Genomic DNA, 27,199 nt, shown 5'->3' on the forward strand with positions numbered 1-27,199 from the left:
CTTAATGCACTGAAAGACAGCATGCACAAAACAATTTAATGATTTGGACATTTATGAAGAGGTATTTGGTGTAATTCTGAAGTTAAATTATGTTTTCAGACTGCTTAAACAATATATAAGAAGGAAATTACAAGTGGTGTATAAATGTGTAGTCAAACTATAAATTAAAAACACAAACAGAAAGAAAAAAATAAGCAGAAAAACAATTTTAAAAAGTTCCATAACATTTTGTTGATTATTCTTTTATTTGGATACTCAAACTTAAGTTGCACTGTTAATTCACTTTAAAACGTTCTCAACCTGCAAGCACTTGTAACCCAATCGTAGTCCTTCGAACGCTTTTTCAGGATTCATATGAGGTAATTAAAAGAATTTTTGTTTTCTTTTGATTCCAAACTTATAAATACAGAAAGTAAATTTAATACAAACTAACAGCAAAACTGTGCTTATTTAATTTTAAAGCTGGCGATACTTCAAAGATTACAAAATAATATTAATTACTAACAATTCATAGTTTAAAAATCCACTCACCCATATTGAATAAGTTTCATCCATTGCAATTTCTTCAGGTAATAATAATAATTCTAGAAGCTCAATTTACGTATCATCGTACGTAAAAACCAGCTCACAACACTGTAGTGTAATCATAACACTCAAGTAGGCGTTAGGACATTCATCACAAACAAGCGCCGCGAGAACACAACAATGAGTGATTGAAGTACTGTTACAACTATCAGCTGTGAAAAAGGTGTGACAACAGTCAACTTTAATTTTATTACTTACAAATCAAATATATATTATTTTAATAAAGAACATTTATTCCAACGAAAAAGAATTAATTTTTGCTTACTTACCGATAAACTTACGTTAAAAATAGATCATTTCTACGAATGGCTATTCCTATCTACCGATAACATACGTTGGTATTACTGGATGTTCAATATTTTAATACATCGTATTCATAAAGGACCCTCGGATAAAAATTAAAGATTTTGATCTAAATGATTCAAAACACAGCAAATTAAATTTCGTTTAGTTAAATTGTGTTAGTGAATTTTCGTACAATAATAAAAGTATATTTTGGAATTTATTAATTAATAGAAATTATTAAAAATGGACAGCGGTGGCGCCTACGGGGGTGGAAAAGCAGGAGCACCTTTTGATCCTTTTACATTTGTACAAAGACCACAAGTTATTTTGCGAGCAGTATGTTTGGTAAGAAAATATTTGTGAAATGTTATATAATTAAAGCTATAAAACCTAAAAATATATTCTTATTTTAGCTCTGACCTATATTTTGAAAAGGGTTAATGATGTTATTGATTTTTATACGTTGATAATCACATGTATAAAAGATATCAAATTTAAATAATCTTTCAAAAATATACATCAAATAACAGAAACTAAAAATTACAGCAACTTATTTGTAGAAGGCAAAATAAAACTTATAAAATTCTGATAAAAAATAAGATAAATTTGACAAATTAGATTTACTAAAAGATATGAATTTAAAAATAACCTACACAAATTTTAATTAATTAGTGTATAAAATAATAGTTGAAAAGAAAAACTTATGATTGAGATTTTAATTTGTATTTTATGTGTCATTATATTTAAATAAAATATGTTTCTTTAAAAAAATATTAATCAGTATTTTTCTTTTTACATCTATCTTGCTTTCATTTAATGAAATTGTTAAGTAACATAAGATAAATTCATTATTTTCTTTTCATTAATTTTATTACAAAATTGTGTAATCCAAGTCACATAAGGAAAATGTATTAATTGTACAAATACAATATAAATAGCATTGATATTATCAAAGTAAAAATTATTTTTAAGATACTGGTAAAAACTAGGCTAGATTTGTAAAGCTTGAATTTTTTCATCGTAAAAATAGTTGTTAAACAATATTATTGATTAATTAATAATTGTAGAAAATATGTAGAGGAAAAGAGAGATTGTAAAAAATAAAACAGCAAATATATTTTTAAGTGTTTAGTCCAGAATAGAAAGGAATGGATAATAGCATCAAATCCATCAAGTGGCTATCAAAAAAGAGGTATTTGGAAGTAGTAAATGAAGTAATGATTGTTTTATGATATAAATTTTTGACTACATAATTTATCAATATTGACCATCTGTGTCTGTGGTTCTTAGAGTGAAAAAACTGATCATACTAATCATATTTTTTGACCTAGTACATCTTGCCAGTGCATCCTTTGATTTGTACATTGTTATTAGATAACTGCATCATTAAGAATAAAACCAGTTTTTACATTGATAATATATATATATATTTTAAAATTAAATTTAACCATATACGACCATAAATTATAAATAAAGTATATTAGTTTTATTAATTGTGTCATTATTTCTTATTTCATCAAAATCAGAAGCATTTTAATAATTACTTCATTATTAATTATTTTTCTTCAAGAACTCATATAGAAAAGTAAAAGGTATATTGATTTTTTGTTGTAATTAAATCTCCTTTGCAAATATTAAATTGCTACAACATGTTTTGATTCAACATTAATTTTCAAGTTGATTAGTTAAATCTTATGCAAACTTAATTTAAAAAAATTAAATCTTATCTCTTTAAAAAAATAGTATATATTCTTAATTTTCCAATATTTGTTGTTATCAGCGTTTCTATTTAATATCATAATTCTTTTATACAGAACTTCCTTGTGCTATTTTTTGTAAATTAAAGTAATGCTCTTTCCTACTTATAATCTCATTAGTTGAACTATTCTTATACCTTATATAACAATTACACTGTTTAACTGTTGTATTTATATATTTTTAAATAATATTTTTCTTCCAATTCTCAATTCTATAGAAATCCATGGATCAACACTAATGTTTCTATTTTAATTTTATGCTAATATATATTTTTTCTGAAAAGTTTACATCATTTGTTTTATGGATGCACGTATAATTAAAAAAAAGAAAAGTTAATATCATTATTCATCATGATGGTTTTATAATACTTGGAATGTACCAGAGAGTACCATCCTGAAAACTGAAGTGAATTAAATGCCAAATTTCTAAGCCATGTTTAATGAACTGGTTCCTGTAGATCACTAAAGTCAAATGATGTTATGTAATGACTATAGTAGTATTGCTACTTAAAATAATTAAAAAAAGAAGAAAGTAATAATAATAATATATTTTTATATATGTTTTAGCTGTTCGCAATAATTGTATTTGCCTGCATAAGCTCACAAGGATGGATGTACGATGAGACAGAAAAAACAGAAGTTTGTTTATTTAATAGAGATGCTAGTGCATGTCACTATGGTGAAGGTGTAGCAATATTAGCATTCCTTGCATCTATAGGTTTTCTTGGTGGAGAATATCTCTTTGAGCAAATGTCTTCTGTGAAAACACGCAAACATTATGTATTACTTGATCTTGGATACTCAGGTATAAAATTAAATGAAAATTTATTGAAAATATTAAATTTAAAATAAAATTTCATTTTGTTTTGTTATATTATGATAACATAAAGAGAATTTATAAAACTATTATCTTCACTATATGTAATCTACTTTTCATAAAAGTATATGAAACTTTTTCATCATCGTAGTTAGTTTTATACCACTTTAGCTTTTCAGGTACTGTAATATAGTTATCAATATTATTAACAAAGAAACATAATGGCCATCTCACTTTTAAATATTGTCATGATATATTGTGTTCTGAAATATATAACAACTTTCCAGTGACAGTTGAAACAGTTTGATAACTGTTACTAAAGTTGTAATTCAGAGATTCAGTTGTAGAAAAAGGAGGCCTAAAAGCTTCCTGAGCAAACCAGGAAACAGAATCTGATGGTATTCTGAAGTAGAGCATTCACTGCAGTGCAATGATTGATAATTCCTGGGATTCTTTTATCGGTAGACTAGAGTATTCTTGTTAGAACAAAAGTTACATTTTTAAATTTTGTAAAAAATTTCACCTTTATCCTTATAGTTTTAGGCTTGAGTTTGAAAACAACTTGATCCAGCCATGCTTTGATTTTAGGATTCATGCTGGATAGGGTAAGAGTACGCCTTCTTGATGAATGTTGGAGAAGTTTGGGTGAGCCCACTGTTGTTTACAGTAAAGGTAGTAACAAAATCCTCTTGGAGAATCTCCAATTCTTCATGAATTGTTCCTTTGAATATTTTTCTTGGACTATGCTCATATCACAAATCCTTCCTGTAACTATTTTTTCTTGAAATAAAGAACTGGTCCTCTTGGTGTCATTATCATCTTTGGGTCTTTTCTTTACCAAAATGGATGGCTTATTACTATCAGACTGATTACGTTTTTCTGTTTGTTGCCTACTGAGAGTAGAGTCCTACTCCTTCCTTTCAGTAGCAATTGTCTTTTTGTGACTATTTTCCTCTCGTCCCAAAGATCTTTTGGTTGATACTTACTGCTTCTAACTGTTTCTTGGTTTCATCTGTGAAATAAGATTTGCGTGAGTAATATCAGCAGATAAAGCAGAACCTTCTGAATTGGAAAAAATTAAGATAACTAACTTTTTTATAACAAGATCATTTGATTATTAGAAACTGATCTAACTGAAACTACAAATCTTTGTAGTTTCTGAGAAGAAACCAAGTTCATTACAGGTTAATCCTAAGGTAAAGGTTGAAAATTAACTTAAGAAGGGTATCCTCTCAAGTACTGAATGTTCATGTGTTAAGATACAGGTGGAAAAATGGCTGAATACACCCCAGGAACTAAACTATGTCTTTCTTACCTCAGAAAATTTCATTTATTTAATTTGATTGAGAAATCAATGGCTCAAAGCTCACGTATACCAATGTGCTGACTGGTTAGGATAGATGTAAATTGATGGCACATTTTTGAACATCTGAGTATATGTCTTGGCAGAACAACCTCACAGTACTCATGCCTCTATCCCAACTCTCTAATCAGGTGGGGAATCAGCAATTCAGTCTACATACTATTTTCCACTAGAAAAAGGTAAAACTGAAAGTAAACCAAAACCAAAGAATAAGATGCAGTATGTGAATAGATTTTAAAGTAATAGATAACTACAGCAAACAATTAATATGAAAAGAACCAGATAAGAGTGGTTGCAGTGAAATAGAAAAGAAAGCTATCAGTTTATCTCATCTTGACCAGAACTACAGTAAAGAAGAAAAGTGAAATCAGGGAGCCATTCCCTGATGCACATTCACACACACAAAATAATTCCAAGGAATAAAAGAAAGACATTGTGCTGATGGGGAATACTAGTTTCATACTTAAAACTTAAATGAAAATACTAAGTTCATAGTTAGTAAACAATTACACAATATCCCACATGTGTGCATCCATGTATTCACCATTATTGGTTTGATGGACTATGTAAGGGTTATTTAACCTTATTTTGGGTATATTGAGATATTTAAAATGAAGCAAATTGTGCATAACCTATATAAAAGAAAAAGAGGCTGTAAATACAGTAGAAAATAACGGTATGCTTAAAAAGTAAGATGTCAATGAAGATACTGTAGATTGTTAAAATATAAACATTATACATAGTTGGTAAAATATACTACTGAACCTAAAATTAATATATATTTAGGTTCAAATATATTTGAACCTAAAATTTATTATACAAAAATATTTTTTTTTTACATGTAAATAGTAAATAAAATATTCATTTATATTTTTAGGTTTTTGGGCATTCTTATACTTCATTAGTTTTTGTTACTTGGCAAATCAGTGGAGTAATGCGCAAGTACCTCCAGGTCATATCGGAGTTGGAAATGTTCAGGCTGCAATCTGCTTCTCATTTTTTTCTGTTTTCACATGGGTAAGTAAATAATTGAAGTTTTTAAACCGCTCTGATTACAGTTCTTAGTTGTAAACAAATCAAACCAAAGGCACTAATAATGTTTTGTTTTTCAGAATTGAGGAAATTATTGAAAATACACATTGTAGATTATGGATCCTTAGTTAGATAACTAAACGATTTTAACTACATGGGAATAAATTTCAAGATCTTTTTAGAGTGATAATAAAGTTCATTTATCAGTAGTTAAGATGATAATGTTGATATAAATGGCATTTGTCTAAAAATTATTAAGAAATTGTGGCAAAGTTTGATTATTATAGTGTTTTTTTATTTATTTTTTTAATCAAATGTAGTGTATTCGGAAATCTATTTAATTTATTAATTTTATTTATTTCTTCAGTCTGACTTCAGGATCAAAATCATGGAACCAATTTTTTACCCACTTCCAATTAACCAAGGAATTTTGTGTATAAATTCATTTGATGATAAAATGACAGTACTATATGACAATGATAATAGTACAATTAGTTATTTAAATAAAATGCTGGCACAATCAATAAGAACAAAATGAAAATTTCTTTATAATTAGTTAGTTATAATAAAATACATTTTAAAATGGTGGATACAGTAAAAGAAAAAAATCATATTTTCAATAGTGGAAGTATTTTGTCATAAAATTGTATGTTTGTTTATTCAATATTCTCGTACATGTTTTGTTTACATTTATATATATAAAAATGAATATTTGTTTGTTCCGTATGCACTCATCTGATTGTGATGAAACGTTAGTGAGTTGTGCGCACATCTGCGAAGGTTCCTGAATTAGTTTGGACCCACTGGTGGCGCTGGGGTCGAGATATTTTGAAAAATTGTATTTATGGTCCAATTTAGATCATATTCAGAATATGTGTTACATGGAAATACCCCTGCAAAAATGGAACTGCTAGATGGTGCTGGGGTTGAGATATTTGGAAAAATTGCATTTATGGTCTGATTTGGCTCATATTCACAATATATATTAGTTACACGAAAAGAAAGATTTTTACAAAAACTGAACCTGCTAGGTGGCGCCGGTGTTGAGTTGTTTACAAACAAATATACAAACAGATCTTCTTCTTCTGTATAAATAAAAGGCAATGTTTGTATGTGTGTCCTCTATAGACTAAAAAACGACGATTGATTTACGTGCAGGCTTTTGAAAAATTGTACACATTTTCCGGAGAAGGTTGAAAGCTATTGAAATCCTTGATCTGACCAGTAGAAAGAAAGATAAGGGTATTTTGAACTAACTACTGTGTTTAGAGAGTAGTCTGAGTTAAGTCTGATAGGTAGTGTTGTTTTGACAATTGGATTTATTTACTTTTGACTTTTATAAAGTGAAAGGTTTCATTTTGTAAAGTTCCAAAATGTTCAGTTTTTTAATGTTTTATCAAACTTTCAATTGTGTTCATTTAATCTATATTACTCAAATCTATTAGTAGTGAAGCATTGCCGGGCCTGCTAGTATTGTATATATGATTTGCCTAAACAAGGCACTCTCAATTGAGTATGATAAGTATACAGCTCATGAAAATGTTCATAAACAAGGTTTAAATTGATTTGAATCCAACCTTGTGGACAACAATGTAGTAGTGAAACAGGATGAACAACAATGTAGTAGTGAAACAGGATGAACGGAAAGTCATCAACTAGCATAGGTTTGTTTAGCATCAGCTGTCAGTCTTTAATATGTATATCAAATTCAATATGATCTATATTATATAGAACTAAAAATGCAGAAAATATAAATATTTTTATTTAAGGTATACTAAAAAGTAAAAAATTACTTTTTTAAGCCATCAAAATGATGTTGGTCTTATGTAAATAAAAGTAAAAGTCTGGATCACACATTTTTACAATTGGTTTAATTCAACAAACATCATCATAAAATATATCTGAATGTGCACATAATGAACAAATTTATTACAGCCTTTCTCAAATGATTTGCAAAATTCTTCTTGTAATGAACAGTTCCTTACATCCTGACTCCCATAGGGGAAGACACCTGCCTTGTGACGATCCCAGTTGCCACACCACCCCTCCATTCCTAGCCCTAATTGGCTTTACCAGAGGTAGTCTTTTAGACCCTCTAAACTTGAAAACACAACACAGTCATCAGTTTGATCTCTGTCAGGATGCCACAGATGCAAATGTTTCTGCAGACATTTCTATCAGTGTATTTACACAATCTACTATTGGCTTTGTATGGACTCTTCCAACCATAATTTACAATCCTCAACTATCAAATTAACCAGTTCACAGAAGCATGATCCCCGCATCTTATCTATACATCTATAACAGCATCAGACCCCTCAGCCATGCTCTACCCGACAATTTTATTTTTAGTCCCTTAAGTGCATCTTATTATTTGATGGCTAAATAAAGCAAATCAGAGATATATAACAGTAAGGTACTTTATTAAACAGATTTGGAGCAGAATTACTTGCTGTTTTCATTAATATTTTCTAATGTTTAATTTTTTAAAAAAATTATGTTCAACAAATGAATATCACCATTTTGCTACATACTTCAAAGTTTAACTTCCTCTCCATACCATATCGTTTAATATTGCTGCTTCTTCATTTCAAACAGTATCAGTATGGTTTGGCCTTCTGTTATAGACTTTCAAATAAATATAGCCCCAAATAAAAGAGTCACATTTTGACAGATCTTGGGAGCTAAAGGCCTGGAGAGATTAGCATTTCTTAAAATAACGTGCCTTGGAATCACTTCTTATACTGCATTCACTAATATTTTCTTTACATGCCAGACAGTTGCTAAATTAATTTCATGCCAAAGTTTATCTGGTGCAAGGAATTTTTTACAACATTTTCAGGTAACTTGTGACTAAATTTATCGAAACTGCTTGCCCATTCTCTTAAAAAACTGGTGGGCAAATGCCCACTAGTGATAATTCTATTAATTTATTGGTCCAGAAAGATGAAAATAAGTAAAATCTGATGTAACAATGATCATTTCATTAGTAAAATTTATTATGCATACTCTTTTTTGATCTACATTTATGAAAACCATAGAAGTTGATATCAGATTTTCATTTTTTCCTTTTTAAAAATTAATGTTCCAGCCATATATCTTGTATATTAATATTATTTTATAATTATAATTATTATTATTATAATTATTTTATACAATTCTAAAATAATTATTTTTCTATAAACAATTTGTGTTGTCTGTCTGATACAGTCAGTCAAGGTTTACTTACTAGTAATTAAATTGGAATTACAGTCATTTTGAAAGTAACATTTATAAACTGCTTGCATTATTTACATTTTCTAACTATTAATTTCTATAAAAAATAAAATCTTCTGTTTGATGAAGGCTGGTTGTGCTTGGTTTGCTTATCAACGATTTCGACAGGGTGCCGATTCTGCATTTGCTCCAACTTATGAAGCTGATCCAAGTTCTTTGCCTGGAGCTGCATATACTTCCTATCCTGGTAAATAATTTTTTTGCACACTGTTAACCTTGTAAATATTATCGGTGATTTTGAATTTTTTGAAAAAATAAAATAAATAGAATTTGACCAATTACACCTGGGAAAAAGTCCCAATTGTATTATGTACAGTAAAATAATCATTTTAATAAAGAAAATCAGAAGTGAAAAAAAAAATTGAATCTGAGACTAGCTGAATCTAGAAGTTGATTTAATACTACTGACAAGTAGTAGTATGGTTAAGTAGTGGTACTGTATAAGTAAGTATGTCTCCAATGCCACCCTTAACAGCCACTAAAGTAAGTTAATCCTCTTTATGCTGGTTTGTTGAAAATTTAACTTTAAAGTTTATTCATTTAAACAATCCTTTATTGAGATGTTTTAGTTTTAGAAGTGGAGAGTAATATCAAATACGAGTAGAAAAGTTATAGTCCTGCGTAAACAACTTTGCAGGAGTTTGTATTAAATAAAAATGATTAAGGAACTAACCAGTAAGGGTAGTTATTGACAATGGTAGTTAAGAGATATCTGTCTATAACATAATTTAACTTTATTTTAAAAGAGTTCTTCTATTAGGGTGTGGGTGGGTTTAAAGTATTTAACAAGTTGGTGAACAAATCTTCAATAAATCAATTACCTTTTATTAAGTTTGTTTTAAGTTCATTGTACAAAGTAAAGGAAGTATTGTGATCATGAAAGATTTCAGTTTTCAGATTTCAATGGAAATATACATTTTGACCATCCCTGAATCCATTTTGACTCGTTTAGGCGTGACATCTGTATGTATATATGTATGTATGCACGTGTCTTGCATAACTCAAAAATGATTAGCCGTAGTATGTTGAAATTTTGAAGTTAGGACTGCTGTAACATCTAGCTGTACACCTCCCCTTTTGATTGCAATTGACTGAAACAAAAGTATCTAAAGAAGCTCAAAATCCAAAAAAATTTGAATTTTTTACTTTTTTAACTGCAGTAATAAGCTCTCACTGAGAGCTTTTCAATGATATATAATAAGTGGTATTTATTTTCATTGGTTCCAGAGTTATAGCCAAATGAAATTTTAATTAATGAAATATTTGGATCTATAAGAGGAAAGGCACATCAGTTCGAATCAGACTTTGTCTCCTTTTTTTTTAACTTTTTTTCTAATTTAAATATATTGATTTTATTAATAATTATTAACTTGTGATTGTAAAAAAATTTTTACAATAAGTAATATTCAATAATAACAATCATCATCATCAATATCATTCACTAAAGGCTATACCTTGTTGACTTACCACATCACTCTCATCTCTGCTTCTCTCTTCAAGTCATTATATGAACCAAGGCCTATTGTTTCTTTAATATTATTGATGATGGTTGGTCTCGATCTACCTCTAGGTTTTTTATTGCCCTCAAATATATTTGTCAAGAACTGGTCATGACGTAGTACATGTCCTGTCAATTTCGCTCTTCTTCTTCGTATAACATTTAGCAAGAACCCCTCTCACTCACTTCTGCTAACACTAAATCATTTTTTTCCTATCCACTCAGCTTGTTCTTGTTATTCTCCTCCAAATCCACATTTTCATTGCTTCCAGTCTTCTTCTTTCTGCTTTCCTAAGCATCCATGTTTCACACTCATACGTTAGAACACTCCAGACATAAGTTTTAGCGAACTGTTTCCTTATTTGCATACTCATATGATTATCAGTCAGTATATTCTTTTTATCCTGGAAAGCTTGTTTTGCCAGTACTATTCTTCTTTTTAGTTCTGTGGCACATTTATTATTGCTAGTGATGGTCTTCCCAAATAACAAAAACTGTCAACCTTCTCTACAATAAAAATAATAACAATAAAAAATCTCTATAATAATGACAATAAAAATATATATATATATATATATATAAAAATTAGAAATTATTAGTAAAATAAAATTTTATGTCCTTTTGAAAATATCTATATGTAATTAAGTAGGCATTATTACATATGAGTATATGTAATAGATTTGATGAAACATCTGATTATTTAATATTAACTGAAAATTATAATTTAGAATCATATTATTTTTGGATTTTCTAGTTTAATTTCTGTTTAATTTAAATTTAATTATTCTGAAATTTCTGTTTAATTTTATCAACATTAATGTTGACTACAGATTGACTGAAAAATAGATCCTCACATATTAAGAGTGAGGATTAGATTAATCTTCTCATTCTTTCCTTGGTCTTAACGCTTTCTTCCTCTTTATATTTATCATCTTTTAATGTTTTCATTCTTTCTTTGTTCGCAACATTTTCTTCCTGTTTATTTTTTTTTGTTTGCAACATTTTCTTCCTTTTTTACCTTCTTTGATTTTAACATTTTCTTCCTCTTTATATTTATCATCTCTTTATTTTTTATTCTTCCCTTGTTCTTAACATTTTCTTCCTCTTCATTTTCATCTTTTTGTTGTATTTTTTTAGATATATTTCTTTATGTTATCTTTTTTTTCCTGTGTGATTGTTTATTTTTTATTTTTGATTATTCACCAAATAATCCAATAATAAAAACTGAATATTTTACGCCGTAAGGTCGAAATTAACATTTATAACCTGTATGCAGGAGTTCACTAAACGGAATAGTTTAATTATTATTAACTTTTATTTGTATGACACACCAGAAAAATGAAACTTTTGTTAATCAGCAACTCATGAAGATACAAGTAATACTGATGTAGTAATATGAGTAATAAAGGGACTTTTACTCTATCCTAATATTTCATTGTTGAATTAATAATTGTATAAATATTTGATGTTAATAAAAACTAATATTTCAGCAATTTTTTTTTTTTTTTTTAACTCCAGGACTATTGTTAGGTATTGCTTCAGAGGATGAAATAAATGACAATTTTTGTAGCGTCTGAAAAAGCCATGCCTGACCGGGATTCGAACCTGGGACCTCTGGATGAAAGGCCAAGATGCTACCACTCATGCTACGGAGGCCGGCAATATTTTAACAATTGCATAAATGTCCACTTTATTAAAGAATTGCAGGATAGTATCTCACTTTCAAAGGAAATAAGTTTAAATGAAGTGCAGCAAAAAATGTGTATATGTATACTAGGCCCAGCCAATGTACAAGCTTGTCGTCACGAGCAGACTGCGTATTACTACTCGGCCTGAAAACATCGACTCCACGTATCAAATTGAAGTATTACTTATTACCCTATTGTATGTGGTAATAACTGTCATATTTACATTTATAAACAATAGTTTATAATTAGTAAATGTAAATACGTAATTAATTCTTTTTTATAACCTTTATTTGTACTAAATTATTTTTTAATAGTAAACAAAAGCTTACTTGAATTTTCTTCATGCATCTAATTCAAACTTCTAGCAAGTTCATCATCCTCGCTAAATGAATCACTATCATTGTCAGTTTCACTATCAGAATCTACACGTATAATATAACGTTCTGACATTTCACCTATCAGTGGTTCCAGTTTTTCATACTCTTTTTCAATATTTTTTACTTTTCACAACAGGGTTTTTCAGTCATTTTCATTCAAGAAATTAATTTTCTCCATAGTTAATTTTTCAACATTTGTGAAAGAAAATGTGTTATGGTTCGTCAAATGTCTTTTTACGGCTGACTGTACCATCTTAATCGGATACATATCAGGATGGTACAGTGGGAATCTAAGAACACAGTGCCCATGTTTTTTCAAAAATTCATACAAGTGATATTTTTGTACTTTAGTTTTATGTAACTTTACTAATTCATAAAACTATGGTTTCAGCATTTTTGAACTATACAGAATATGGGGGTTTTTCCAGTCAATCAGTCATATATTTTTTTCTGGAGTTAGAATTTGGCATTTTATCAATATCTGTATTGTGATGAGGGGTGTTATCAACAACTACTACTGACATTGGTGGAAGATTTGTAATCAATTTTTCATGTGTCCATTTCATGAAATTGTCTGCATTCATGCTGTCATGGTAGTCACCACTTTTCAAACTGCCTTTTCAAGTTAATAATGCATTCAAAATAAAACTGATTTCTTCTCCAGCATGAATTACTGTTAAATGATCATCTTACCAGGACTTCATAAAGGTCACCTTTATTAATCGGCACATGAAGTCCCTCAACAATATGATCAGGCCACATGACTTTGTTGAATAATGTGAACTTAAAATATATGTTTCAAATAAACAATTGTAGCATTGCTTTGTCTGTACTTATTGCCTGCAAATATTCAATTCTCTTCCACCTAATAATGGATTTCTCAATTAAAAGTTTTCTGTTATTTTCAGTTTTACGCCATTTGAAACCTAACTCTTTTAAAATAACAGGTAAAGTTGATTCATTGTCTTTAAAATCAATAGATGACAAGTTCTTGCCTTATTTTTTTAAAGTAGGTAATTCATTTTTCTGTGAATTCATTAACTGTTCTTTTAACTACACCTAAATCAAAACTGTCCAGTCCTCTGATAGGTTCTGAGCGTTGTTTATATTTTTTCGGTATGCTGAAAGAACACGATTGGGATGTTGATTGAAGAATCATGTCTTTTTTTTCTCTTCTGCATTTTTAAACTTGGTGATATCCAATAATATTTCTTGATATGAAACAATATTTGCTGACATCGAACAATATTTTTCTTGCTATCTAACAAGCAGCAGCAGTTCTTTCTTTGCATTTCTGAACACCAATTATATGTTTGTCGTCAGTTAATTTACCTACGTCAGTTAGCTTATGAAAAAAGAAGCTCTAAAAAGAGTTTCTTTTTTCATAAAATCATAAACATTGTTGATAATTTCACGTGCTTGAATCTCTCCTTTTTTTTTGTTTAACTTCCGGGACCACCATTAGGTATTTCTTCAGAGAATGAGATGGATGATTTTTAGTGTGTAAAAATGCCATGTTTGACCGGGATTTGAACCCGAGACCTCCGGATGAAAGGCCAGGACTCTACTACTCATGCCATGAAGACTGGCTTGTGCTTGACTCCAAAGTTTTTTTTGTTAACTATGGATTTAAATTCTGCCATAACAAACCTCACTAATAACACATGAACAAAAATAAAACAAAAAATAATATATTACAAAAAAATTGTGAAAAACAATGAGTAATTATAAAATAACATGACCACACAAAAATGCTAACACCTTCACTGAACACAATATAAGCTGGACTAAAGTTTATTTCTTTATACACACATTGTGTGCTACAAATGATGGATCTAAATATAATCATGATGAAAGACATCATTTCTAACTGCATGTATAAATTTTTATAGGCCTGTACATCATATCAATCAGAGCATTAGTCATTAGTTAAGGAATTGTTATTGTTTACAAGATTGAGTCATTAAGCACTTTTATACATGTAATCAACTCAAGTGGAAATAATTGAACACACAAGTACATAAATGTATTGTTTGAGTGCCAGTATTATTTGTATGTTGAAAATGAAATAAAAATAATAATTATGGACAAAAATGATGTTTTGGAAAATAATAATATAATGAGATGTCAGCATGTGACTCACAAGCTAATAGATTCGCTGGGGCAACTATAATTTAATAGGCGAACAAGGAATTCATATGATTTCCATATCAGATTTTCTAACTTTATTAAAGTTAAAAAAATTATCCCCATCCTTTCTGTTCAACACTTATATATTTTTCATGATATAGTTAATTTTAATTAGAATGGTAAAAATAATTATCTTATATCTATTACATACTTCTTATTGAATAGTAAGTTACATCTGTTTCATTGCACCTATTTATTTAATTTCAAAATTCAATAATATATTAGAACAATGAATCTGTTTAGTGGAGAGTGAAATTACATTTTTTTTAATTAAGAAAAAAATTTAAGGTAGTAAATGTTAAAAATTATTTTTTTAATATATTATTGAATTAATTCCAAAGTGGTAAAATTTCAACCCAGGTCAATTATAACAATTTTATTCTTCTTTAGATATATGTTACTGAGCTGGATTTTAAATCATTTAATATGAAAAAAGGCAGTATAAAAATTTATGGAGGGCTGGAAAACAACAGGTTTTAAAACCTGGGTATTTATTCATCTGTATTCATATTTATTTATGTCTAGTTAACTGGACATTAACATAAATTTCCTTCAGTAGTAAAATCTAATAAAATGATTGATTAAAAATCTACTTTAATATAACAGTAATTACAGGAAGAAAATTTGTTCTAGGAGGTCCCGACACAGATGCAGGTTATCAAGAAGCTCCATTTTCAGGAAATCAGCCACGAGGTAAGCTGTATTATTCATTACACACATGTGTGTGCATGAACACACACACACACAAACATGCATACATACATATATATATATATATATATATATATATATATATATATATGCATAGTGATTTCAAATTGCATGGCAATCTCTCAGGAGATGATTCTAAAGTCAAAAATAAGAAAAACATTCATATAAACGCAGGTCAAAAAATTGTTCACTTTCCCTTTTTCCAGAACAAATAAACTTAAACTTTATTGTTCATGGTAGAATTCCATTCATATTGCCACTCACCATGAACCACTCTCTCCAGTAAACAGACAAGATCGTTCAAAGTGATGCGATTGATGAAAGGAGGCTGGAAACAAATCTCCTTTGCTATACTATCAGCGTGCTCATTGCTTGAAATCCCAATATGGCTGGGAACAGCAGAAGCTCACAGTTGCATTATGTTCATTTGTTGCATTATGTTCATTTGTGAAATAACACACTGAATATCACAGACAACAGGGTGTTTGGAGTACACATCACTAATTGCCTGTAAGGCACTAATGGAATCAGAGCAAACAAGTTCATGTCGAAATGTTGGGCTAATTACATTTAAGGCCTTATTATTAGCATACAGTTCCGCAATAGCAAAGAGCATGGCGATGAAAACACTAGCGATGCTGGGGAGGCCAAACATGTATGTTCTATTGCCAGTCACAAAAGCATAGCCAATAGAGTTAACATTTTTAGAGGCATCTGTATCAACTGCAGCATCAGGATTCATGCTATTTAGAGAACATTGCATCAAAGGTTGGATGATTTCGTTGTGCTTTCATATGAGCTACGTAAGTGCATATCATTTGATTCCGTCTGTTTTAAAGGGATGGGTCACCACTCTCCACTAATACACTTACCATAGGGCTTGAATGAATTGTAGCAAGATGGATGAATGAATGATGGACTGCGTCTAGCATTCTAAGAGTAATGGACTAAATGGACGAATAAGCAGCACAGCCATATTCTAAGTGGGAACAGACTAGAGCTCGGTAGAAACACAACATGCACACTCGATTAGCTCTCCATTGAGTATTAGATAAAACTCTCAGCATCTCAAATATTTTTAAACATTTTACCTTCAGCTCCTTTAAATATGTTACCCACGTTAGTTGTTGGTCAGACCACATTCCTTAAAATCTAACCCATGTACATGCTTCAAATGGTTCACCATGTAAAAACTTCACTTGAGGGTCAGTGCCTTCCCTAAAGTGTAAAAAGGATATGTATTTTGTTTTCTCCAGAGAAAACATGAATCCACAAATTTTAAATTTTTCACCACAATTTTAAATGGGTTGTATTTTGGAGCAGCCTCTTGTTAGAAGCTAAAGTTCTAGATGTTATGTAAATTGAGAAATCATCAACAAATAAAGAACACATAATGGGTTTTTGCACGCAGTTTGTTATACTATTTATAGCTATGGCAAATAAAGTAACTCTTAGGACCCTTTCCTGTTAGCTGCTCTGTTTTCTAGTTTGAAACTTTGGATATCGTTCCAACTTGAACTCAAAAGGATCGAGTGCTGAGGAAACCCCTGATAAACACAAGGATATTTCCTTGTATACTCCATTCATGCAGTTAGGATTCCTCCAAGCCGTGTAGTATGCCTTTTGCATATCAAAAAGTCCTGCAACCAGGCGTTGGCAAACTAGGAAGGTGTTTTGAATAACAGATTCCAGAGCAATAAATCTCTAAGGGAAGAAATATGTCATAGTGTCTTGTGTATTGTATTACACTAATAAAGTTTTGTGAAATGTTACAGTGGGTTGTCACATAAGAATAGGGAGATGAAAAGAAACGATTAAACTTATTTTACATTATTTTTTATTATCTCATAGCTTAATTAACAAGAGAAAATTAACTTAATTTACTAATTTAATATTTCAGGTAATGTTGATTACCAGGCTCCAGCATACTAAGAAAAAGATGTTAATAAAAATAATACTACTACAGTGAAGTAGTTGTATCTTCAGTGCTTTTGTGAAACCCAGCAAACATGTCATATACATTATAATAATATTAGTAATGTATATAATTATAATAGTGATAATTATAAATTATCATGGTTATAATATTATAAAGTTTACAATCATCATTATTTTATTGTTACCATCATTTCATGGTGTATATCAATATCATCAAAACGATTAATAAATAAATATGTACGTACTATGGTTGTTAACACTGTAATTAATTAATATATATTGTAATGTATAGTTAAATTTTTAGTACAAAGTATTTTATTATCAATATTATTTCAGCTAAACATAATAAATTTATTTTAAAATTAAATGTGCATTGTTTTATAATTAAAATTATTTTTATTTTTATGATAATGAAACACACACACACAATATTTCTTTAATTAACAGATAGTTTTCCTGTATATACAGATATACATTTATTTTTCTATTAATATAATAAATAAATGGATGAAGCATTTAAGTAGAATTTTCTAACAAAAAATGAAGTATTTAAGGAGATAATTAGGATTAATGAAACAAACCGACAGAAAGTTATGATCTAGTCATTATTATCATTGCAGGGAAATTCAATTTATATTGTATAGATTATCAAATTTTACCTGGTGTGTCAGTTGAGCAGAGAATTTTAATTTATTTTATTTTCCTCTCAAGTCTAAAACTAACAAAATTTAAACAAATTATTCATTCATTCACTTATTTTTCTGGTAATATAGGTAATCCATTTACTGTCTATCTCCATGAGTAGGAGTAAGGAAGTATGTAAGTAAATTCCATTAAAAAACAAAATGAACAAAAAAAGGAAACATTTATGGTGTAGAATTAATGTATTGCTCATAAAGTAAGCTAAAATATATTTTCCAGTAAAATTAAAAAATTAGATGATTTTTAGATAGAAAAAACATTAAGAACTATTTCTGTAAAGTCTTTGCTCTGTTAGCAGAACTATCGATTGATATACTAAACTTAAACCAAAGACCTGGATTCAAATCTCAGCATAGTTTTAGGATATCTTTAAAACTCTTTTTTTTCTATTTACATACATGTAAATGATTATATAAGAATCATCAAATAAAAAAATAAGTGATGTACTTTTTCCATAACTAATTCCATGTTACTAGCAATAGCTATTTTCATGATTGAATATATGAAGGCTTATTTGTGTTGGCACAATAGTGATAGTTAGTTTAAAATTTTTGTGAACAAAATAAATGTTTTTAGAATTAAGTTTATTCTGTAACGGTATGAGAAGTGTTCTTTTTAAGTTAAAAATATGGTATAAAGAACAATGACATTATTTTCTGAGCAATAATACATTTCCTTTGCTCAGTAAAACATCTAGTATGCTGCCAACCAGAATATTATATTAACTGTGAAAGTTCTTTAATGAGCTATGTAAATTTCAGAAAAAAAACAAAAAGATTACTTACTGCTGCTGGGTTTTTGCTTGCTGTATTTGTAAAACAAGTGGTTATTGACAATTTGTTCATAAGGTAAACTGTATAAATTAAAATTGTCAGGTTATAGGTGTTGATTCACCACCTTTCATCTGGAAGATTCTGGGTTCAAATCCCAATCGGCTTAGTATTTATCAAATGCTACAAAATTTATCTTTCATCAAAAAAAGAAGAATGACTGAAATTATTTACAAAACCAGATTAACCTGTTTTTGGAGATGTGAATAAATAAATAAACATTTTAAAGAATAATTAATCTGGTAAAGCTAAAGTTATATGGCAAGAACTTAATGCCTATATGACTAAAACCCTCTTTGCAAAACGACACTTATCTTGCTCTGGATGAAAAAAAATCAACTGTTTAGTCTCTCTTTTCACACACATTATAACAAGACTTTTATATATCCTTTGTAAATAAAAAAAAAATTGTATAACAAGTATAGGAAAGAGATACATGAATTTCTTATCTAGTCTAAATTTATTGAGCACTTTTGAAAATCTGTGTTATCTGGGATGCATTTTCACTGTATTAGCAGGGTTACAATAACTAGGATAAGGGTTTAAATAACTATAATTTTCATATTTTAGTATGAAAAGTCCTGGTCTTTCTGTAATTCTAAAAAATTATTCAATAAATAATTGTTTTCTATAAAAAAGGGTAACTTTTTGGTTGATTTTATTTACTTGTATCACTTTTCATTGATATAGTTTAAAAAAGTAAGATAGAATTCACTCTCAATGAAATTCTATATTATTATTTTAGTTATATATAAAATAATGAATAGATTACAGTAATTATAATAATCTATATTTGGCTGTAGCATGTGAAACAGTACGAGTCTATGTCCAAATAAAATTACACATTCTGCTCTATTATCCATACACCATGTGAAATTTGTAAATCTGCTTACTATATATGCATGTATAAGTTTTGAAGGAATGATTGAATTATTCATTAAATTGTTTTAAAATCAAGAATTATTATCATAGATTGATTACTCATGAGGGTATGAGTAATTTTATTATTCAACAGATGTGTTATGGATAAAAAAATATCTGCATAATCGTTTATTTTTGTTATATTCTTGTATATTCAAGTAATGTTAAAAACAACAATGTAATAAGTTAAAATAATACAAATAAACTATAAATGCAAAAAATACACAGTATTAATTAAATAGTCTTGTTTATAAATAAATATTTGTTATGTTAATTAATAAATCATAATGTGTTATTGTATATAAATATAGTTACATTTAAGAATAGCTCTTATTCTTATAACTGTTAGTGACTGTTTAGAGGTAGAATTTTATGACTATGTATTTTTGTTTTTAGTTTTGAAAAAGAGATAAGTAAAACTGGTACTTTAAAAAATTTAAGTATTTTTGACAATTTCTTGATGTGTAGTTTTATAAACAAAAAAAATATATATATATATATAATAAAAATTCTTGAGTAGTATTTATAAATTAATATATTACTTAATTTATAAATCAAAGATTTATTAATTGAAAGGCTTTATTTTGGTACATCCTTTCTAAAATGTCTTATTTAAAGGTATTTTTTCTTAGTAAACAAAATATAGTAAATGGCAACTACAATGAAAATAAAAATATATCTCTATTTTAAAGATATATCAGTAACTCTTGTTTATTGAAATCAAATGGGATTGAAAGCTGTATGGGTACCTGATCGTCTGGAAGGATGTACATAATAAAAATGTACATTGAAAATAACAATAACTTTTATGTAGTTAAATTATACAGTGTAAAATTAAAATCAGAGTGTATTGAAATTTTTATAATGCAACCTTTAGTATAGTCAAGGGCATGAATGTAGATTTTCACAAAGAATGTTCCTTCATTTCTATTCAACTTCAACATTTTAAAAATTTAAGAGTTTTAGTATGGTGCTAAAAGATAATTTCTTAATGTTTATGTATATTTGAGGAATGAAACACATCTTCCCAATCTTAAAATATTTTAATGATATATTAAAGTATGGTAAATTGCAATTAATAATCATTTTTAAGACAATAATAACATTGTTAGGCCTTTAGTATCTTAATTAATTTATTGTAATTAACTGAAAATTAAATAATTATCATATTTAAATCATAATAATTAAATAATTTATCAGAGAAAACATTGTAATCATTTAATGAAATTCTAAACAAAAATAATTAAAAGTAATACTTGCAAACAATACAGTTTTTTTGAAGTACTTTTTTTTAACCACTAGTATTAATTAACTCTGTTGATGCATCATGTTTGTTCATTTGAACCATTAGTGTATTAAATTTGGTAATATATTTTGCAATATTTTAATTAACATTTATGATAATTACTTTTAATATTGTTATAAAACCAATCATTTTTATTTCCTTAAACAGAATTGTGTTGTTAAAGATATCAGTTTTCATTTTATTCATTTTCTAAATCTTCTTTTTTGTAGTACTGGCTTAGATGCGTTCTTCAGAACAGTCAATTGAACTTCTATTTCACCTTCATCTTACTTTTTATCTCAAAAACCATGCCCAAAAGCTGTATTTGCTTAATCAAATATTTCACAATGAATTTTAATGTGAAAGAGGCCAAAATAGATTTAAAAAAAAAATTGACTTATAACAACACATCTAACCAAATTGTATAATAAAATGTTTTAAGAAATATATTTTGAAGTAAATCAATATGTTAAAAAAAATTTATTATAAAATTGGATTGGTGTATCATAAAACAAAATTAAATTTCTAATTAATGTCATTGCCGACTGTCATGGGTAAGAACACAAAAATAAAAAAATAGATCTCATTATTAATGTTAATTTTATACTAGATTCAATTTAATGTTTTCATAATGTTTTTCAGTTGACCTCAATAAATTGATTTTTTTTAATTTTATTAAATGTAGAATAAAATAATCATTTGTATTAATTAATTAATAATAATTTCTTTTTTATAGAACTTAGTTAAACTCATGTCTAGTTATTATTATCTTTTATATGCAAAGGCTATTTTTTAAGTAAGGTCCGTTTTGTAATACAAACAAAACTAGTAAATATATTGTCAAAAACATTTTTTTTATTTCACTCTACACTTTATGCTACTTTTCTACATAGTTACTTTGATTGTTTAAACATTTATGATAGCATTTGTACAAAATTGTTTATCCCCAAGTCATAGAAATCGGCCGCCTGTGAACACAACCATCATGACCACAGGGGAAGACACTCTCTTGTGACAGTTTTGGTCGCCATGGTTTACCCCCTCTGTGCCTAGCCCTTATGGGCTTTACATGAGGTCATCTTCAGTACCTCAGCAATGATATCTTTCAGTCAAGCTTCAGCCAGGATGCCACCGATGTAAATGCCACATGCAACATTCCCAGTAGTGTATTACTAACTAGTTTTCAACCGTCGTTTTCACTTCTTCATCGATGTCAAACTGCTGACCGCCGAGAAACTCCTTCAGGTAGCGGAATAGGTGGTATATGCTCGGCACAAGGACTTTCCTCACTCTATAGAGTCAAAAATGTTGAAGTACTAGCCATCCTACTTTTTTTGTATTCTTCAGAAAGCAGCCTGGGAACCCATTGGAGGCACAGTTTTTTGAACTGCAAGATTTCAGAAACAATTTTGTATAGCACAGACATTGAAACTTATGGGAATATCAGAGACAAAGTGGAAATTATGAATCGCTGGTCTTCACAAACTTTTGTGTCTACTTCGAGCACCAAATCATCTCTGATTACAGGAGGTTGGCCCGATTGTGGTTCATCATGGACATTGTCCCTCTCATCCTTGGTCTTACCCATTTATGCACTTTGCTATCACTCATTGAATTAGGCTTGTAAACCTCATATACCTGATGATGAATGTTTGCTGCTGACAAGTTCTTTGCGGTCAAAAATCAAATCACAGACCGCTGCTCAATTATTTGAAACGTTTCAACTTCACAATATAAACCATACACATTGGGACTACCACTGCAAATGGAGTCTGCATTTGTGCAAGGTATGCTGGGAGACGGTGTGCATGCGCATTTTGACAGTCATGCAAAATTTACATAGCTACAGTCAATTGGAACTTACTTAAAAGACAGCTCTTATATTATAATGAATTACTGAATGAAATAAAAATAACTATTTTTTCTTATAATAGTAAAATTGCAGATTATACATATGAAGAACATGAGGAATATTGATCAACCTAGAATGGATTTTAGAACAATTAATGACAGCTGTTATTTGTTTTACTTTTCTAGGGTTGTATAGCTTTTCCATATCAGGTAACATTAATGAGAAAAGTGGTGATTGGATTCTTGGACAGTTATTTAATACTAAAATTAAAGTTGACTATTAAAAGGTTATAGTAATAAAAGTAAAAAAATTCTCTTTAACAATATACAATTTCAATATGATGTACAAAGGATCTCTCACTTAAAATATCTCTTCATAAATTATTTACTTCTAAATACTTTAAATAATTTTTCTGATTTGTTGACCTATCAGTGCTTATAAAACACTGATATTGTTGCTTTAAAGGACAGCAAGTAAATGAACAAATATTCAACAGTTACAACTAAAAAGATGTAACCTGCTGTAAAATTTCAATTTTACAGCAGATAATATTAAAATATTATATTATAAAACTATTCATTTTTTATAACAAACTGATAATAAATTGAACTAGACTTAATATTTTAATGTAATATTAAAAAAAATAACATCTGGCCATGGTGGTCACAAGTAATTAAGTGTTACAAAATAATTTGAAAATTATATAAAGTAAATTTCCATCAGTTTTTGTAATTAAAAATTATTAGTATTTATTTTTCAGCAATCACCATTACAGAAAGATATTTCAAAGATTTCAAACAATCTACTTGCATGAACATAAAAAAATTATCACATTTAAATATATATATTTATATGTTATGTAAATTTTTTTTTTTAATTAAATTTTTACAATTACTCAATGTCTAGATTTTCTGGTTAATATGTAAGGTACATTATAAATAAAATATTTTTATTATAGTCAACCAGGGCAAAGGAATGAAGAATTGATAAATGAGGAGGGTGATTGAATCAGAACAGTTAGATAAAGGAACACCAGCTGATTGACTTATTATGAAAGGAGGAGAAGGAACTGCAAAGAAGATATAATGGAAAAGAGTAAAAATTGTGGATGACAAATTGTAGAAATGAGAGTTTTCAGGAAAAAATATTTACCTAGAATTACAAGGGAATTTGGACATATCACAAAATCACATAATCATAACTCTATGCATAATGTTTGAATATCACTAACATAACTCATGACTGGATAGATATTCTGAACTAAATCAAGATATAGTCATTAAACTGAACTTTCAGTCGTTTTCATAAGGCTGCTGAATGTCATCTACTGTTATTCTTCAATATTACTATGAAAAGTATCACTTAATTTATGTAGAAAGAACTGATAATCGTGTGAAGCTGAGCCCTTAGAATGTAACTAAACTCTATAAATCTCTTGAGAGAGTTCCCTCTGTAGATTAATCATTTCTTACATCACTTCCTTTCCTGAATAGGTAGTAACATAGATTGGATCTTCTTTTACACACTCAATTATCAGCAAATTTCTGAGATTTACCTGGTGAAGAAGATTTTTCCAAGGTGGATTACTGACTTTGTCTAAGAAAACTGAATGCTATTTCTTAACTAACTTTGCATAAAGGCTCAATTATTGGGTTGTGACATATCTTTTCCTCCTTTTATAATGTGTTCTAATCATGTAAAGCTGAACTAAAAGTTAAATTTTAAAACTAATTACATTTTCTTTTTTCAAGGGGCTTCATAAATTAATAAAGTAAAGAAAATTGATTTGTTTTAATCAACAGGATTTTTCTTAACTTATATATTGAGTATGAATTTAAAACCATTTATTACTTTAATTGTGTAATTAAATACAATAACTGCCTAAGTGTAAGTATATAATTATGTATAATAATCATTTTTATTTGGTATATTATGCCAAAGAAACTGTAAGTAATACAAGAACAATAAGTAATTATAACTATATTATTAATAATATTAATTATGTAGAAAATAAGGCCTAGTTATAGCAAAATAATAATAATTATTAAAAATTAATGAAATATTGAGAAAATGTTGTATTCTATATTATATCCATGTTCAATGTTATATTTATAAATATAGATGTGTGCATTATCTATTACTATAATGAAGAAGATTAATTAATTATATTTGATCCTGTATTTATACCTAACTATTCATAATTAATTTATAATTAGGTAATAAACAAAATATATTATTAAAAAAAAAAACAAATTTGCTTTAAATATATATATTTTGAGGAAAAATTAAAATAATGTCAATAATGTATAAAATACAATGACTTTTTATATTAACTGGTGTAAAAAAATACTATTATTATTACTTTTCTACTTACAGTAAAGATAACAGTTAAAAAGACAATTTTATGTTTTAAACATATATATTATGTAAATATTATTTCTACCATAAAGAAATTTATTTATAAACCATGTAAATAAGTTTAATAATTTCTAAATTTTACTAATTTCTATAAAAGGTATATTATGCTTAATTTTGTAAAATATACAAATCTACCCAGCAACATACATTAATAATTATTCATTTTTGTACACTGACTAGTAGTACATCTCTCCAATTTTAGTGTTATTGTGGCACTAAAGCCTTCACAGCGTTTAAGTATTGTTATAATAATATCAATTTCCTTCAGATAAGTTAATTAAAAAAAACAAAAAAAAAACTGTAGCAGATGAGCCTGAAGATTAAGGTGGTCAATGATTTTTTTGAAATTAGTTACTTCACTGGAAGTATGGCATGGTGTCCTGTTGGAATCAACAACAATATTTTTAAGCTTCAGGTACAGCTACTAACATATGTTTGATGTATGATTTCTTCATATGCAAATGAAAGAAAAAATGTAAGAAAAATTGGTTCCACAATTTATCAGTTGGACATCATTCACCACACTTTAACCTCTACTGACTGAAATAGAACCTTATATTATGCATAAGATTAGAAGCGGTCCTTATGAGATTGTTTTATTAACATGATTGAGTGGCTATTAGAATATCTGTTAATAAAATCAATGCTTAATCGCTAAATAAAATCTTATTAAACCAATTTAGGAGAGTGAATTTTCTAAACCGTTTAAGTAATCTGCTTTTCTGAATCCAGCAGGTATTTCTAGCACTATTTGAACTTAGTTAATTTATAACTTCAAATGCTTAATCTCCTTTGGGATGCTGAATAAGAAATTCCAATTTGTTAAGAAAATGTTTAAAGTAATATTACTGGGCAAGATAATCTTGAACATGTTTGTGAAGTTATACAGTAACATAGATAGGTAGCTCATGGTATCATGTCTATCCTTATTACTTTCAGTCATGAATTTATATAAGAATAAGCAATTTTGTTTTTTCTTGAATCAGTGATTCTATTTTAAATCAAATAAATGGAAAGTTTTCAATATTTTTTTAGCTAAATAAGCATCCAGCAACAGGTACCTGTAATTTTGTTGTAAACTTATGGGACAAGCTAACTTAGTACTGGAGGGAGAAAAATAAGGAGGCTGTGAAAGAAAATCAGATATTACTATTAGAAATATTTAGAAAAAGAATTGTTTTAAATTCTTTTTGTAAAATCTTTAATCACATTTCATCATTCTAATCAGTAAATATATTTATAACAGATATACCAGGGAGCTTTTGCATTTTTTGTATCAATCTCATCATCTTAGGATACAATACTTTACAATTACCCACAAACAAATGTTTCAATATGAGTTCTATATTCAACCATGATTTTGTAATATCTTTAAGTCATAAACCATTAAAAAATGTCAACAATATACCCAACAATACCCAGCATCTTTTAACTTTGAGCATTCCTTTAACCTTGGATGTGCATCCTTTAAGCACATTAAAAGTGGTTTAGCCATTGAAATTTTATTCTTATAACAAATTTTCCAATTTTCAGGATGTTACTCTAAAAATTGCAGATGTAACAGAACTATCAAATTGTTAAACCAATTTATTCTTTTACCTTGGACTCGTGTTATAAAATAATTTTATAAAAAAGAAAAATATTTTTAATTATAGTGGTGGAAATAATAATTAG

At 28.2% G+C, this 27,199-nt stretch overlaps 2 protein-coding genes across 4 annotated transcripts in view; one reads left to right on the plus strand and one right to left on the minus strand.

Moving 5' to 3' along the window:
- LOC142329980 (transmembrane protein 104 homolog) overlaps positions 1-686 on the minus strand; it is a 44,916-nt gene extending 44,230 nt beyond the window's left edge. For both annotated transcript variants that reach the window (XM_075374970.1, XM_075374969.1), the window contains exon 1: positions 532-686. In XM_075374970.1, the coding sequence (XP_075231085.1) occupies positions 532-555 (24 nt within the window). In that variant the 5' untranslated portion in view covers positions 556-686. The remainder of the gene's footprint in view (positions 1-531) is intronic.
- Positions 687-977: 291 nt separating this feature from the next.
- On the plus strand, positions 978-17,939 carry Syngr (synaptogyrin). Of its 2 annotated transcripts, none has more exons than XM_075375005.1 (6): positions 978-1,215; positions 3,195-3,432; positions 5,685-5,824; positions 9,185-9,302; positions 15,502-15,561; positions 17,480-17,939. In XM_075375005.1, exons 1-6 carry the CDS (start codon positions 1,114-1,116, stop codon positions 17,509-17,511), a joined length of 690 nt encoding a protein of 229 aa, XP_075231120.1. In that variant the 5' UTR covers positions 978-1,113; the 3' UTR covers positions 17,512-17,939. The 2 variants fall into 2 exon arrangements, with proteins under 2 accessions (XP_075231120.1, XP_075231121.1); XM_075375006.1 differs by having other exon boundaries at positions 15,505-15,561.
- Positions 17,940-27,199: the final 9,260 nt, after the last annotated feature.

The sequence above is a fragment of the Lycorma delicatula genome, chromosome 9 (genome assembly GCF_047948215.1).
Source record: "Lycorma delicatula isolate Av1 chromosome 9, ASM4794821v1, whole genome shotgun sequence".
NCBI lineage: Eukaryota > Metazoa > Arthropoda > Insecta > Hemiptera > Fulgoridae > Lycorma > Lycorma delicatula.